Below are 14,854 nucleotides of genomic sequence, written 5' to 3'. Positions count from 1 at the left end.
ACAGCCGCGAACCGCTGCTGGGCAGCATCGCCAGGCCAGGGAGCCGCCCGGCACCTGCCGTCCGCCAGCACGCACCTCCGCAACCACAGCGCCGGGAGGCGTAATCCGGCTATCACCGACACCCGCAGACAGGCGGGAGGCAGGAAGCAGCGTTTCTGAAAGAGCAACCCCACACCTTGCCGTGAAGCGAAAGCATGAAGTAGAATCACAGACTACGAGGAGGCTGGTTGGGTACTAGAGAGTGAGCGCTCTTTGAAATGTCAGCCAAGAGTAGGCCTACGAGAGAAATGCAGCTTGTCCTGCTTAACCTGGTGAGAGATGTTGCCAAGTAAAGAGTGGTATGACGAAAATATACATTTGGTTATTTGAATCTAAGTCATGCACTTGCTAAACGGTAGGAACCCCATCTTAAAATGATCCCACAAAAAAAAAAAACCAAAAACACCACCACAACATGAAATTAAGTTGAAGTGATCTTTGCATTTCAAAGTAAAACCATTATCAAAACTTAATCTAAAGTCAGCATGGCATCATTTCAAGAAGCTTTTAGTAGAGCTGTGACTTGTATGATAGAAACAAAGGAGAGTTCAAACTTGAAACTTACCTTGCCATCCAGGATGCAGGAAGGGTAATCCACAGTTCCTTTTTTAAAAGTGCATAACCTCGCTGGTTTACTATGATACAGGAAATGCTGATTTATATTCTAAATATAAAAGTGACATCTCTGAGGGACTATGTAATGCTGCATGTTTAAAATACATGTTGTATTTCACTATTTGACTACACTACAGGAAGATCTATGGGAAAATGAAGTGCCAGAACTGTACTGCACATTACAGTTAGGTTTTACATAAGCATTCTGACAGAAATACCAAGTTTCAATAGGTCATATGCACATGAAGTGGATTTAAAAGAAGCCATTTTCTGATCAAAAGTGATGCCTAACCATTAACAAGTAAAACTGCATGTTAAGATAAAAACAAACAAAAAGCCAAACATGGACATGCAGCTGTACTAGACTATTCTCTGTTTATACTATTGATACCTGTTTGATCTATGATAAAATGCTGATCAGCAATACCTTACACTGCTCATTTTTCACAGCCACGTACAAGGTTGTGTAAGTCTGCATGTACATCATCCACTGTTCCAACAAAGGAAACCATATATACAGAATATGAAAAAGTGTGATCTTACTGTAATACAAAAGCTAACAACTTTCAGTTTTAAGTGTATCCATTTTCTAAAATACTACTCCTGCAAGCAGCTATCTAGTAACTCCATTTAGTAAAAGCATGAAAGGTCTAATGCTCTCTCAGTAACAGGAAAGCATAAGTAGTAAGAAATAGGAATTCAGTAAGAAGCTAAACTTACTGTTAGGGACCTTCCTCCTGCCCACATTTAGAGCCACAATCATGTAGCTAGATGGTTATTTTTAGTGCAGGCTCCTGCTTAAAGAGAAGGGAAGAAGGAAGTACCCAAAATTAGAAAGACCAAATCATTATGTGAATATTCTAAGAAAATACTATAGAACAAAAAGTCTCTTACCAAATTAACAGCAATATAAAAAAATATATCATTCTTGGTAATGTATTTTACTTGTTCATAGTTTCACACTGCTTTCAGGGTTTCCATACTAATGGAAACAGCAACATTTTATATTTTGCACTCATATATTTCAAGTAATACGCAATGGCTGTTATGCAGAATCATTATCAGGAGACTAATGGCATGTGGTAGGTTAAGGTGCAAAGCCTTGTTCCACAGTGAAGTCCAGATCAATAAGTAGTATATCCAGTTCTGTTGTATAAATATTGATTCCTACACACACATACTATGTGGAACTTTCAAAGTACCTTTCCATCACAGAATGGATCATACTATGGCATGCTGCACTGAGTACCTGCTGGCAACATACATAACTTTGCTGATGGATCTCACTCTCAGTATACTCTTAATCTGTGCATTTACTAACATAATGCACATAGTGCACATTAAATCACATATTCAGACAGTAAAGTATTGTAATGTTGGCAAAAAGGCTTTTTCTACTCCAGATTTTCCAAGTTTATCTTGAAATACTTCTGTTACTGCACACTGAAAGAAAAAGTTAGCAGTTACCTTCTGTATTAAGAAACTCTCAGCAGTATTTGTGTTCTACCCCCCCCCGCATCACAGACACAAAATATAGTTATTGCTGACAAAACACCCATGAGTAAGAGATAAACATCAGAAGGGACTTTATAAAGCAACATTTTGTATTCTTAAAGAGGAAGATTTGTTGAAGTACTCATATAAGCCAAGCCAGACATACTACAGTGAACACTCATTTCTCTTTCCACTACTGAAGAAAACCTCAACTTCCACAAAATTATTTTGAATAACTAACAACTACTTCCAGATACTTATTTACCTGGATACTTCACACTCCAGCTAAAATTTTAGATGTCTTCCTAACTCAGATGCCTTCAGTCTCCTTAGGAAGAGTACAAGCCTATGTCAGTGCACAGACAATACAGCAGATGAATATACAGCTTTAGTTTCGGGCAGAAGAAAATAAGCTCAAGTTTCACAACTTGAGCTTTCAGTGAAGAATCTCAACAGGATGTTAGGCAATCTGGCACACAGTGGCATTACAATGCTTTTGTCACATTTGGCTTAACTACTGATAATGGCAGAGACAGAATGCATTATCAGCACGAGAAAAAGCATTACATGAAGTTCACTCTCCCTCTTCTCTGTGTTTATTACAAACAGATCAACTTCTGAATTTATTTATAATTTGGAGAATTTTTGGTAAATGCTGATGCAAAACCGTATGGGGAGAAAAAGGAAGTCACTTCTTAGGATAATATCAAGTTGCAGAAAAAAAGAGGAAGGTTGCAGCATGTAAGGATGTAAACCAAAACATTCTCACACAAATTCAAGTGCAACATAAAAATAACATCTGAACATTACACTTCAATTTAAAAAAAGAACATTTTGTGCTATGGAGTACTACAGGGATAAGAAAGAACGTATTGGGATCACATCTGAATTTTCAGGCTCTGAGTCACCTGACAAAGCAGGAGGTAGTTTTAAAAAACCCACCCCTCATTTGGGAACGCCTGTTGATTCAGAAACCAATGTTAAATAGAACTGCATGCTGCACAAGACTCCAAAAGAATGTCAGCCCTTAAATCAAATATATACATTTTTAATATCTGAAATATTTACAGGGTGGAACCTTTACACAATCCCATTTGTTAAGAACAGTGTTTTCAATTGTCCTCTCCCAATACAAAGAACTAGTAATTCAAGGTCACAATTATGTTTTCTGAACAGGTTAACCTGTATCCTTCACTTAAATACAATATAGAGATACTGAAACACCTTTACTCAATTTGTTTGCTATTAAGAATTGCTTTTAAAAATTAAAAATGTTTCTGAGACAGTTTGCTCCCTGGAACACGGTCCTCCTGCAATCAAAACAGTTCATAGCATATTATCAATTTGTCTTCTTACTCAGGTATGAGATAAAAAATGCAGTTTACAGTACATCTCATCATTTATACCCCATCAGCCTATTTATAAAAACCCATACAAACAAGGCAGGAGAATATTACCCTCTTTTTGTGGACCACAGACTGCTTACCAGTAGAAAACAAAAGTCAGGGCTAGTTTAACAGTATGGATAAAAACAAGACGTTGGCTTTGAAAACTTATGATTTAGTTTTTGTCAATTGTTATGGTCAGTTCCTCCAAACAAATTTTTCCTAAATACTAAAAATATATTTTAAAAAATAATTTCTTATTAAAAAAATCTGGTTATTTTGGAGACAGAAGGCATAATAGGAAAGGGCTAAACTGAAACTGAGCAGAAGATACCCTAGTTTTTAAAAAACCCTAAATCATCAAGTAGCACTTATTGAATTGAGGTCCTGCTCTTGTTTTAACTGAGCAAAGAATAAAAAACTTGCTGTAATTTGCACTTTCTAGGACAGAAGCAGAGCACCTGCAAGAGATTTGAGTTCCCAGCTTCATTAGTAATCTTAAATAGGCAATGTACCAAGACTACTGCTGGTTCACATCAGAATGAAGAGTCTGAGGGAATTCCTTTTCCAGAGACAGATGAGGGGAAAAAATGAACACACAAAGCTGTTCTGTGAAAGCAGTTCAAACCACTCATGTTTAAATTGCCTTCTGATAATTCCTTAAATAAAAAGAGGGAGGGTATGGGGAAAAAAAAAAACCCAAACAAACAAAAAAAATCACTGATAATTTGCAGTGAAACCATTTGTCTTCATCTGTAACTGATATAATTCCATTTTAAGTGCCAGTATTTTGCAAAACAGGGGCTTTTTTTCCTCAGTATTTACAGGAATCAGAGTAGCATAACAAAATTACCAGAGAGCATGTACAGTAGCTGCAGCTTATAAAACATACCAGTAATTGTACCTTGTGAATTATAAAGAGAATCAATGCAGGATTCAGATAACTAACTGAGAAGGTAAAGGGGACCTCAGAGCAGAGGACAAAAAAAAAAATTCACATTTTCTACATAAAAAAATACATGTCTCAAGTCTCTGAGAACAGAGAAAATTCAAAGTCTTTGAATGATGGGGGGAAAAAGGGGGAAAAGCCAAAGATCGAAATGGAACCCTAGAAGCAAGGAGAGTGTTTACTTCACTAGACCGATCTTCTTTGCTTCTGTCTCGTATATCAATAACCTCCACATTTTGACTATGAAAACTTCAGCTTCTTCATCTAGTACCTGTAGGAAATACACATTTTATACATTATTTTTAGGTTAGGCATTCCAGTTATAAAGACTAATTCTAGACACATCAGAACTACGAAGTTTGATCTGCTTAATCAAACAGCTTTCCTATCTAATGCTTATTTCCTATGCATGTTCTATGAATGCCAAATATTTCTGTCATGGGCTCCTACTATTTTGCAGAATTGACTATTAGCTTCAGTATAATGTAGGAAGTATATCAGTTACATAATTTGTGCTTACCATGGCAACATCATCCAGTATGCTTTGTGGTGAGCTGTGAGCCATAACCTGAAAAAAACCAAACAAACAAAACCCTCAAATGTTTTTAGACTGAAGACTCTGGGTAAACCATATAAACTCTCTGGACAAAACCCAGTTAATTCTCAAGGATTTTGTATGCTTTACACATGCAAAAAGTATTCACAGTTCACTAGTTCCCAATATTAGCCAGTGCAAAAATTAGTATTAAACTACATCAGATTCCATCATAATGAGTGCTAGTTTATGGCTATTTTCTGAAGAACAAGTTCCAGGAAGCCCAAAGATTTAACAGGTCCTGTATTTGCTGGCTATCCTTGCATCTCCAGTTAAGCTCTCCTAATTTGAGGAATAAGCCCCCCTTCCTTAAACAAGGAACTCCTATTAGAAGACAAAGGCAAAATTCTTCATAACATGCAGATGGAAAATTCAATTAAGTATTTCAACTTAGTCCCCTCCCAACCAAAACTGTCTTTCAATACCAGAAAACACCTTTTTTTTTAATATACACACATATATAAAAACTTAAGCTTGGAAAATATTCCACTTCTTTTCACTTTTTACCAACCTCCTGCACCACATAACTATCATTCTCATACAGTAGCCCTAAAAGACAAACTGAGAAAGTCATTACAAATATGAGTACCATGAAATCTGAAAAGAGTTTTTGAAATTCCATGTTGATGAAAAGCCACAGGGCTGTTGTGGTAGACTTAAAAAGGCAAGTTATCAGAATTTAGTTTGTAACTATGGCAGAAGCTATGCACAGTTTCATGCAACAGCCGAAAGGTATAGCAGAATGACTTCTAATGGTAACTCTAAAACCTCAGTATTTGCTTACTACTAAAGCAACAGCAGCATCTAAAGAATTTTTTAAGAAGCTAATCTGGTTGATCAAAAAATACATGTAAAAATCAAGATACTAGCTTTTTCCCCTGATTTCAAATAAATCTTACTTTTAAGCTAAAAATGTTAATGGCCAATAAGATATCAACTCTGAAATCTAATGATAAAACTATCAGTTAGAAGAGCTGCTCTTTAACTGCTCATTTCTTTATCCAATTCCAGATGTTTATGCAACAAGTAACAGACAGCATCTACCATGTGTATATTGATCCCAAGAACACAGTCTCTGATGACCATTACAGATTACAGACAAACTAAGAACAGACTGCCTTCAAATACAGATACTGCACCTTAAACACAGAGCAAACCCCAAACTTCACACAGGAAGATACTAACCTTAGAACAGACGAAGTCAACTAGCGTGGCTTCTTCTTCACCAATATATTCAATTATTTTCTTGTTGATCCATGGTCTAATTCGACGTTCCATTAATGTCTGGAAAAAAAAGACAAACTCCATAAATTTCCATAAACTGTCTTGAGACCATACTGACAGACAGGCAGCTCCAAGACCCAAACAACAATGCAGCGGAATTTTGCTATCAGTGAGATAACCCCTACTGATGTGGCATCTGTATTTCTGACAGCCAAACATGTTTTCACAGGACCTTTTCTCCCCTGTCTCATTAAACGGCTAGACAATTTGCAGCAACAGTTCAGGAGAGACCAAACAAAAATAAGCAGGCATACTTCAGAATAAGTATAATATATAGACAATCAATCAACTTACTGAATCCACAATTGACCAGTCAAGAGGATAAGCAAAGAGCTCCGGTTTGGCTGTGGGAATCTTCTCAATGAGACTCTTAATATGTTTGCGTTTTTCTTCTGTGTTGACACTGCCTTTGATGCTGCTTTTATCTTCATCTCCATAATCCAGGGGAACAAGTTTCCTTTTACGGGGTACATCATCACTGTCTTCATCATCAAATTTATTGAAAACACTATCCACAGCAAGCTTCTTCCTTTTTACAGCATTGGGCTGATTAGGACTATTGCAGGCACCTACAACCCAAAGGGCAGAATAACATATTTGTAAACTGTAACCAAAGCTTGGTTGCTCTTCACACATTTCTTGAGGAATGTCATTTTATATTATAGAAATGCCTGTGAATGCCTAGCATCAGTTTTTAAATCTCTTACAGTATGTTATAAAAAGGGTAAAAGAGGTAAGTATCTCAGAGTTCAGTCAAGATGCTTGCAAAATAGGGTCTTCTTTCTTTGATCTGAAACCAATTAGCACCCTGACTGATGGAGGATTATAGCATAAGTTCAAACCTTAGCAGAGCTAGGAAGTGAAAGGCTGCAACAATTCTAGCTATAGGAAAAGCATTAAATCAGCTGAATACCATCCTGGCTCTCTTTATTCAAAATCTAACACAGTATGAGCTCACACTGCAGCCCCAGGGTAGTGAAAAAAGATAATTAATGCATAAACATTCTGGAATACAAATATCCTCAATTCTGCTGCTCGGAACAGAATTTTTTTTTAAATTCCTAAGTACTAAAACTCTACACTCAAAGTTCCAGTCACAACTGTCATCAATTCATTGTGCTACTCTCAGAGGAAGTTAATCTTACTTTCAGTTTTCTTCTTTCAAAAAGCTCTTTGTGAATAAACAGATCTAAGGCTTAAATCTAACATATACTTACATCAACAAAAGTATGAGAGAGTTTTAAAAGATACATCTAGAGATCTATTAAAGTTGAAAAGCATGGGGAAATAACTATTCCCAGCTCAGAGCATTACAAAAAAATGGCAAGCCTTGAGCCTTCCCTCCCTTTTCCAGTCCAGATTCTGTTAACAGAGATCTACAAAACATATCTTCTGGATCACAGAAATAAAGCGCAGCATTTAGATAACATCTTGATGCAAGTACATAAAAAAATATATTTGGAAAACTGTCTGGCTACTCAGCTTAGTATTTTTCCCGTTCTGATCCTACACAGAACATGAAAATAAAATATAAACTTGCCCAGTTTGAGGCTAAGTCCTATTTTGGGCCGATGTTCCTCCGGCTGCTGTTGATCTGGTGAATTTTCATGAGGGATAATAATGCCACAGGGAGATTCATCACCAGGTGTGTTAGGGGTTGCATTTCCACTAGCAGAAGAAACAGATGGAGCAGAACTGATGGGTCGTAAAGTTGGTTTAAGGCAGGGCTTTTGTTCAGGCTCCTCCTCTTCTTCCTCTGGCTCTTCTCTTTTTTCCTCTTTTTCTGTCTTTTCTTCCTCTTCCTCCTCAGACTCTGGTTCTTGTTTTATTTGTGGCTGCCTACGCCGCTCAGCCTCCTGCTCCATCTGCAATGAAACAGACAATTAGCAAAACCAGAAACTTTCTCAAAAACAGTACTGTTGGAAAAGAATCTAAAGATCCTCCATTTCCCAGAGAACTCTGTTATTCAAGAACAAATATATGCAACTACTGCCATTATAGTTGGAAACAATGATCAATCATATTTGTTTTCAAACTCCATCCAGACACAGTTCTGGAAAGTTATTCTTATTCACATTCTGGAAAGTTATTGTTTCCAGCATTCTTACTGCTTACCTGGACTTCTTTTTAAGAAAAAGTAAACAGAACAGATATTAACTATCAGATCTCTCATCTGATTTTGCTCAATACCACCAGAATACCAAGGGCTCTTTTTTTCCTGTCAGACCAGCAGCTACTTACCCTCTGGAGTTCTGCATCTGGATCTGGGTGTCCTTCTGCCAGAAGGCGCTGCCTAATTTCTTCCAATTCTTCTTTTTCCCTTTTCCTATCCCGTTCATCTGCTTCCATCTCTTTCTCCCTGTCTCGTAGCCTCTTCTGAAGAGCACTACCCCTACAAAAGATACAGATTTTGTACTCCAAAGAACATTCCAATGAGAACCTTGTATGACACGAAATAGCTGATACAGACGTTTCTTCCACTAAGTGAAAAGTAGATTCATACAAACATTTGAGGTCTATTTTTGTAACAGAAGAATCCAAGATACCGGTTCCCAACCTTCCTATACAGAATTTACCCCATCACATAAAACAGATGGGGTACACAGTAGAGAATGGGACTGCCAATCTCCATAGAAAAAGAACCTAATTATTTTACATGTTTTGTCAAGAACCAATTCTGATGTTATTTTTATACAAATTTTAGTTAGTCCTATGCTGAAGAATCTTCCCCATCCTTTACAGAGTTAACAATCTTGTTCTTCATGCAATTTACAGCTTCCTTATAGTGAATTTTTCAGAGAAGCATGCTTGCTAGCTTTTCCCTGCCCTCATTAGCTTATTCTGGTATTACGCTGATCTCTGCTCTGCCTCACCCACAAGTTGAGGGATAGGAAGGAGCAACTACTCCCAAGCATTAACAAGTAGCATTAAGGAGCCTCCCTTTTCCCTCTGGTACTTACCAAGTGACACTGAAATAATTTAGATAAGTATATAACCCTTACCTCACAAAATAATCAGTCAAATATAAACTTCATAACCCTCTGCCAACAAACCCCACAGCTGTGTTAAAATGAGCAATGAAGATTTTATTGCTAGTAATCAATAGAAAGACGTACCTGTAGTATTTTGGATCATCTCTGTCATCATCATAATCTTCTAAGAATTCTTTTAACCGTTTGGCTTCTTTTGCCTGCAAGAAGTTGAAAAATAAGTAATGTTACAGAATAATTTCTGGTTTTCTTTCTAAGAGTTTAAAATTTAGTAATATTATTAGTAAGTTTATTTTATATATACTATGTTTCAAACTAAAAATAGGATTTTCCAAACAAAAAATGGAAAGGTTTTAGAATTGCATTATGCTCCAGGGACTTCTCAACTTGCTATCATATGCTCAACAGCAGATGGTACATCCACTAGGTCCACTGGGATCATGGCTATGACCTGCACACTACAACTCTGTTATTAGCATTTCAAAGGTTTTTTAAATATACCCCCTCCCTTTTGTTACATCACAAAAGAAGAGGATCAAAGTTCCTGTTCTTCAAATTCCTAAGTCTGGTATTGGATATTTTAACACGGCAGCTTAAGTGTGTTTCATCAGTGCCATTTTGTTTCAAGAGCCATGCTTTTTAAAAAAATAATTAGTTATGCATAGAAACAAACCTAATGGCTACTTCTAGGATAAGCACTCTTGTGTTACTAATCCAAACCATGTGGCACAGTATCAATGCACAGGCCTAAAACTGAAGGGAGGGAGGAAGGGACTAGAAAAGGAGACATCTTCCCCCCATCTGATAAAACAGAGAAGAAAAAACAAAGAAAATAAGTAGTTCTTTAAGGAGAATATAAATTAGGACATTCTAACTTGTCTATAAGCAATATTCTTAAAAGAACAGCAAGATATTTCAATGCTAATGACTGAGAAACAGATCATGATTTCGGTTGTAAATTCAGCACAGAATTTCACACTGCTCTCTGCAAGTGCAATCCATAGCCAGCATCCAGGAGAATCATGAACAGAAAAATATTTTTGAGTCATTCTCAAACATTTATAGTGAAAAATTAGATTCCACATAAACCAACGTGTTTTCCAGGGGGCTTGGGGTTTTCTTCCCCTTTTTCTTCCCTTTCCTGTGTATCTCTGCATATTCTGCCTTGAAATAATTCCCAATCCATCTCCTATTTAGAACTCTCTCATATTCTCTCTCCTTCTCTAGGAGAATTGTAACGTGAAACAGTACAACCACAATTTAAAATAAGTTTTGTGTTGAAGCATAAAGAAGTATGAGATTACATAAGCATCTACCTTCCAACAGTGTCTTTTTTTTTTAAAAAAACTTCCAAGCGTTACATGGATAACTGGTAATTTCACAACTAATGAACTAAAGAGACATTTGCAAAACAGATAGATTAGGATATCATGTATTACAGAAGGTACAGGCACATGAGCAGGTTGGAAATAAAAGGACTGGTCTAGTTCTATGTGCATGACATAGCAAAGCTTACTATGTTCTACAAATCTGACACAAATACAGGTTACAGATGTAATAGTGCATGATTATCAAACCCCAGTATTTTGCAGCTGCCTACTTCTCATTCTTTTCCCTTCACAAGACCAAGCCACTAGACTTTGCTTTCTAGACTCTCAACTGTACTCCCAGTTATTAGACATTTCTGTTTAAAGTCTATTAACTTTGTTTTGTATAAAAATATATATGATGTTTATATAAAATGAGAGCCCCATCACTGTCTGTAGATAGTAGTAGAAAGTCCCATTCTAAATGGGACCCAAAGAACAAGAAGGGAAAATTACAAGTATAAGCCTTACCATTTCCCTCCTCCTTTCTTCTTCCCTTTCAGCCTCTTTTTCATATTCTCGACTTTTCTTCCGTTCTCTGATTTCCCAGTTTTTAAGACGCTACAACAAAAGAAAAAACACACACTCCAATTTCAAGCACTTCAAGAACAGTATTACTACTCTGAAGTTAGTTTGGGTTATTGTTTAAAACCAACTTCATTAAAATTAAGCAAATGATTTATTTATAATTTAAAATGCCAGAATAAGAAGTCCAAAGTTGTTGTAACTTACATATTCTGGCCTAGTTCATGCAGTCAACGGATTAAAAATAAATTTAGGAAAAGAGAGGGAGAAAGAATGATGCATTTTATAGAAGAACACTTATTAATCACCACTCAGAAACAATTTTTTCTTAAGGAAACTTAAAATTCCCAACCTACCTCTTGATATGCAGCTTCTTTTTCACGCAGTTTCCTCTCTAATTTTCGGCGCTCATAGGCATCTTCTTCATCCTCTTCACGATCTCTCTTCTTATCTTTCTCCCGTTCCCGTTCCCGCTCACGTTCTCTCTCCCGTTCCCGCTCACGCTCTCTTTCCCGTTCCCGCTCACGTTCTCTCTCCCGTTCCCGTTCTCTTTCCCTGTCTCTGCTTTTTTCTCTGAAGGAAGGAAGTCCAAAGTTAACTACAAGCGCCTTCCTCTCCACTCAAATGATTTCACTTCAAATACATAATGCACTGCTTCTAGCATCTTACAAGTTATTCTCCTGCAATTGTACAAGATGAATGGCAGATACAGCAATGGGCATAAATCAGTACTTGTAATATACTCAAAACCCCATTTACCTAAAAGTAATTGAGTACCACCATTAAATAGTAGTATCTACAGAAACTAACAGTGAGCACACTGCAGTTCTTATCAGACTGTGTTAGTAGTTCTCCATAAATGACAGCTAAAACCCCCACAAATTAAGGGTATGCTTAAAAAAATCTTCCATGTTTACATGGCTTACAGGCAACAAGAACCCTACTGACAAGATGATTTAAAGTGAAACACCTATTTTTTCCTATGGTGAAGAAGGTAAAAAGCAGTATTTAGAGCTTGACAGATTAGCCACAGTTTAAGACTGAAAGGAATCCCCTACTTTCATTAAAACACACACACACAGACAAAAAAAACACACACCCCCCCCCCCCAAAACCCCAAACAAATTCAAAACCCCAAACAAAACAGCAAAAAAAAAAACAAAAAACACCCATCCCTCTTCCCCCATAACAAAGGAATGTACTTAACCTTAAAAACCACACACATAAAAGAACCTCAATTAGGAGTAAAGCTACCCATGGTTGCAAGGCCAGGTTGGACAGGACTTTGAGCAACCTGGTCTAGTGGAAGGTATCACCGCCCTTGGCAGGGAGTTGGAACCAGATGATCTTTAAGGTCCCTTCTAACCCAAACCTTTCTACGATTCTATGAAAAAGATTTGACATAAAACCACTACGGTTGAGTCATGGTTGGGCAGTTGCTTACGCATATTGCGGTCCTTGCATTCCTGTGCTGTGGAGGCAAACAGGTATTCTTCCAATTTGTGTAAATACACTTTCTAAGATTTTAATTTCCTAGTTTTATGCTGATCTATAAAAAGGACCATTCTCTTGAATAGCAGCTGATATGCTGGACTATACACACTTAGTAAACAGCACTTAAAAACCAGAAATAAATACCAACTTGAATGCATTTACCTTGATCTGCTACGATCCTTGTTGCGATCGGAACTCCTTTCACGATCTCTGTCACGGTCTCGGTCACGGTCTCTGTCTCGGTCCTTAGTTCGGTCACGATCCCTATCTCGCTCTCGTTCACGCTCCCGCTCCTTCTCCTTCTCTCGTTCACGCTCCCTCTCTCTTTCACGCTCCCTCCTTTCTCGTTCACGCTCCCGTTCCCTTTCTCTTTCTCTGCGTTCTTTTTCAATTTCCTGTCTTTCTTTCTCCTTTTTGCCTTTTTCCTCCTCCAGTTTCTAAAAACCAACAAGAGAACTTTCATAGTTAATTTTGTAGTTATAGGAACTGGATATTCCCGGCGCAACACACAAGGCAGGTAATGGAAATACCAAAACCGCCACTGATTTTAAAATATTAAATAGGGTTTGGTGGGTATTTTTTGGAACTCGTAAGTATGAAATCAAAATGCAGCAATCACAAGACTAAGTTTCGTGCAAAAGCATAGGTCTACACAGACCAGCAATCTCCAACCTTAGAGTAGGGCTGGCCTCATATTATAAGCTGACTGAACTGCACATTCACAGTGCACTGCAAGTCATGATTCAGGTGGGCCACAAATTCCATTGGCCCTATAAGCCACTTGGGTACAAGCAAAGCAAACTTCTAACTGATAAATTAGTTCTGTTCAACTATGAAAATATATTTCAGTGGAATGCTTACTGGGACAGCGAGTTGTTTCCCAAGAAGACCTGGCAGACCAAAACCATCCTATATGAAAACTTGGGTAAAGAAATTTATCCACTTACACATGGTGCATGTGGTTAAACAGTGAAGAGGACTGCAACCTTTCCCCTTTTCCCCTCCCTAAAAAAAGTTCTAACAGTTCATTGGTAAGAACTGGACTCTGCTGAATGGAATCCTTAACTTCCACCACTGCAAGATGGAGAGAATTACAAAAAAGGTTGGAAATAGCTCTTTTGAAACACAGAAACTAAAGGGTTACCTGCTACAGTTCTACTAAAAATTGTACAAAATTGCCACTTTTTTCAATTAGAAACAGTTCCTATGACCAGAATTCCTATAAGACAATAGAAAATACATCAACAGAATGATAGATAAATCCATCCTTGGAAGCAATTGTTATGTGTTAACTTACAGATGCTGTGCTAGGACATGGACCGCCAACACTGGATTAACCTTGCCTATAAGCTATGTTTCTGGGAGGAAGAGCAAGTACACGGTTCACAAATATACCAAATAACAACCAAATACACCAAATTTCAACCTGATGGATGCCAGAATACCACTTTTTTTGAACAAATATTAAGCAGAATAAACATGTATATCCCCTTTGGCTCCACGTTTACCATCACTGAAATGAAATTAAAAACTGGAACAATGAAACAGTATTTTCTCTGGTTTGTTTGTTTTGGGGTTGGTTTTTTTTTTTCTTTTCTTTTAAACAAAGCATTTAAGACAACTTTAAAAAGCATTCTTACCTGGTAAGTATTCTTCCGCCACAGGCACCAGGGACCAGAGAACCAACAAAGGATTACAGAAATAAAGCTAAATAACTAGTGATTAATGTATCCAGCGAAACTGCATTGCACTGATAGCACATACAGGCAAACCAATGTTGGATACATTGAAATCACAAAAGAAAAAAGGGACTAAAAATGGTGGGAATTGGTAGAAAACTGATATGAGAAAACCCAAAACTTAGATTCTACAATATACACTGGGCTGAGAACTAATCTCTAAAGGACTGTATTTTACAGGAGCTTTACAGTGTTAAACCTCAGTACGGTCAGATGTTAAACTACGTTGTCAACTTTCAAAAATCCAACTTACCTCAAATTTCATATACTTTTAAAGAAAAGTTTACATACTGAAGTGGTTGATACTTACAGGTTATCTTAGATGTTCCAATAGAAATTTCTTTGGTTGAACTCCTGCTTTTTTGCCACTCTCAGAAA

General features: G+C 37.2%; 1 protein-coding gene and 1 long non-coding RNA gene across 3 annotated transcripts in view; one reads left to right on the top strand and one right to left on the bottom strand.

The window, feature by feature from the left end:
- The first annotated feature begins 119 nt into the window (after positions 1-119).
- Positions 120-14,328, top strand: LOC130602916 (uncharacterized). The gene is made up of 2 exons (XR_008973011.1): positions 120-311; positions 14,037-14,328. It is a non-coding gene; the product is annotated as an uncharacterized LOC130602916 (long non-coding RNA).
- Positions 4,249-14,854, bottom strand: part of RBM25 (RNA binding motif protein 25) — a 28,546-nt gene continuing 17,940 nt past the window's right edge. For both annotated transcript variants that reach the window (XM_057416230.1, XM_057416231.1), the window contains 10 exons: positions 12,900-13,174; positions 11,600-11,816; positions 11,190-11,279; positions 9,478-9,551; positions 8,603-8,753; positions 7,902-8,226; positions 6,656-6,930; positions 6,263-6,361; positions 5,003-5,050; positions 4,249-4,753 (listed from right to left, as the gene is read on the bottom strand). In XM_057416230.1, coding sequence (XP_057272213.1) covers positions 4,661-4,753; positions 5,003-5,050; positions 6,263-6,361; positions 6,656-6,930; positions 7,902-8,226; positions 8,603-8,753; positions 9,478-9,551; positions 11,190-11,279; positions 11,600-11,816; positions 12,900-13,174 — 1,647 coding nt within the window. In that variant the 3' untranslated portion in view covers positions 4,249-4,660. The remainder of the gene's footprint in view (positions 4,754-5,002; positions 5,051-6,262; positions 6,362-6,655; positions 6,931-7,901; positions 8,227-8,602; positions 8,754-9,477; positions 9,552-11,189; positions 11,280-11,599; positions 11,817-12,899; positions 13,175-14,854) is intronic.

This window comes from Pezoporus wallicus, unplaced genomic scaffold (assembly GCF_028554395.1).
Source record: "Pezoporus wallicus isolate ANWC-B61680 ecotype Strahan unplaced genomic scaffold, APGP_CSIRO_Pwel_v1 scaffold_2146, whole genome shotgun sequence".
Classification (NCBI taxonomy): Eukaryota; Metazoa; Chordata; class Aves; order Psittaciformes; family Psittacidae; genus Pezoporus; species Pezoporus wallicus.
This window is presented reverse-complemented; position numbering and strand designations above follow the sequence as displayed.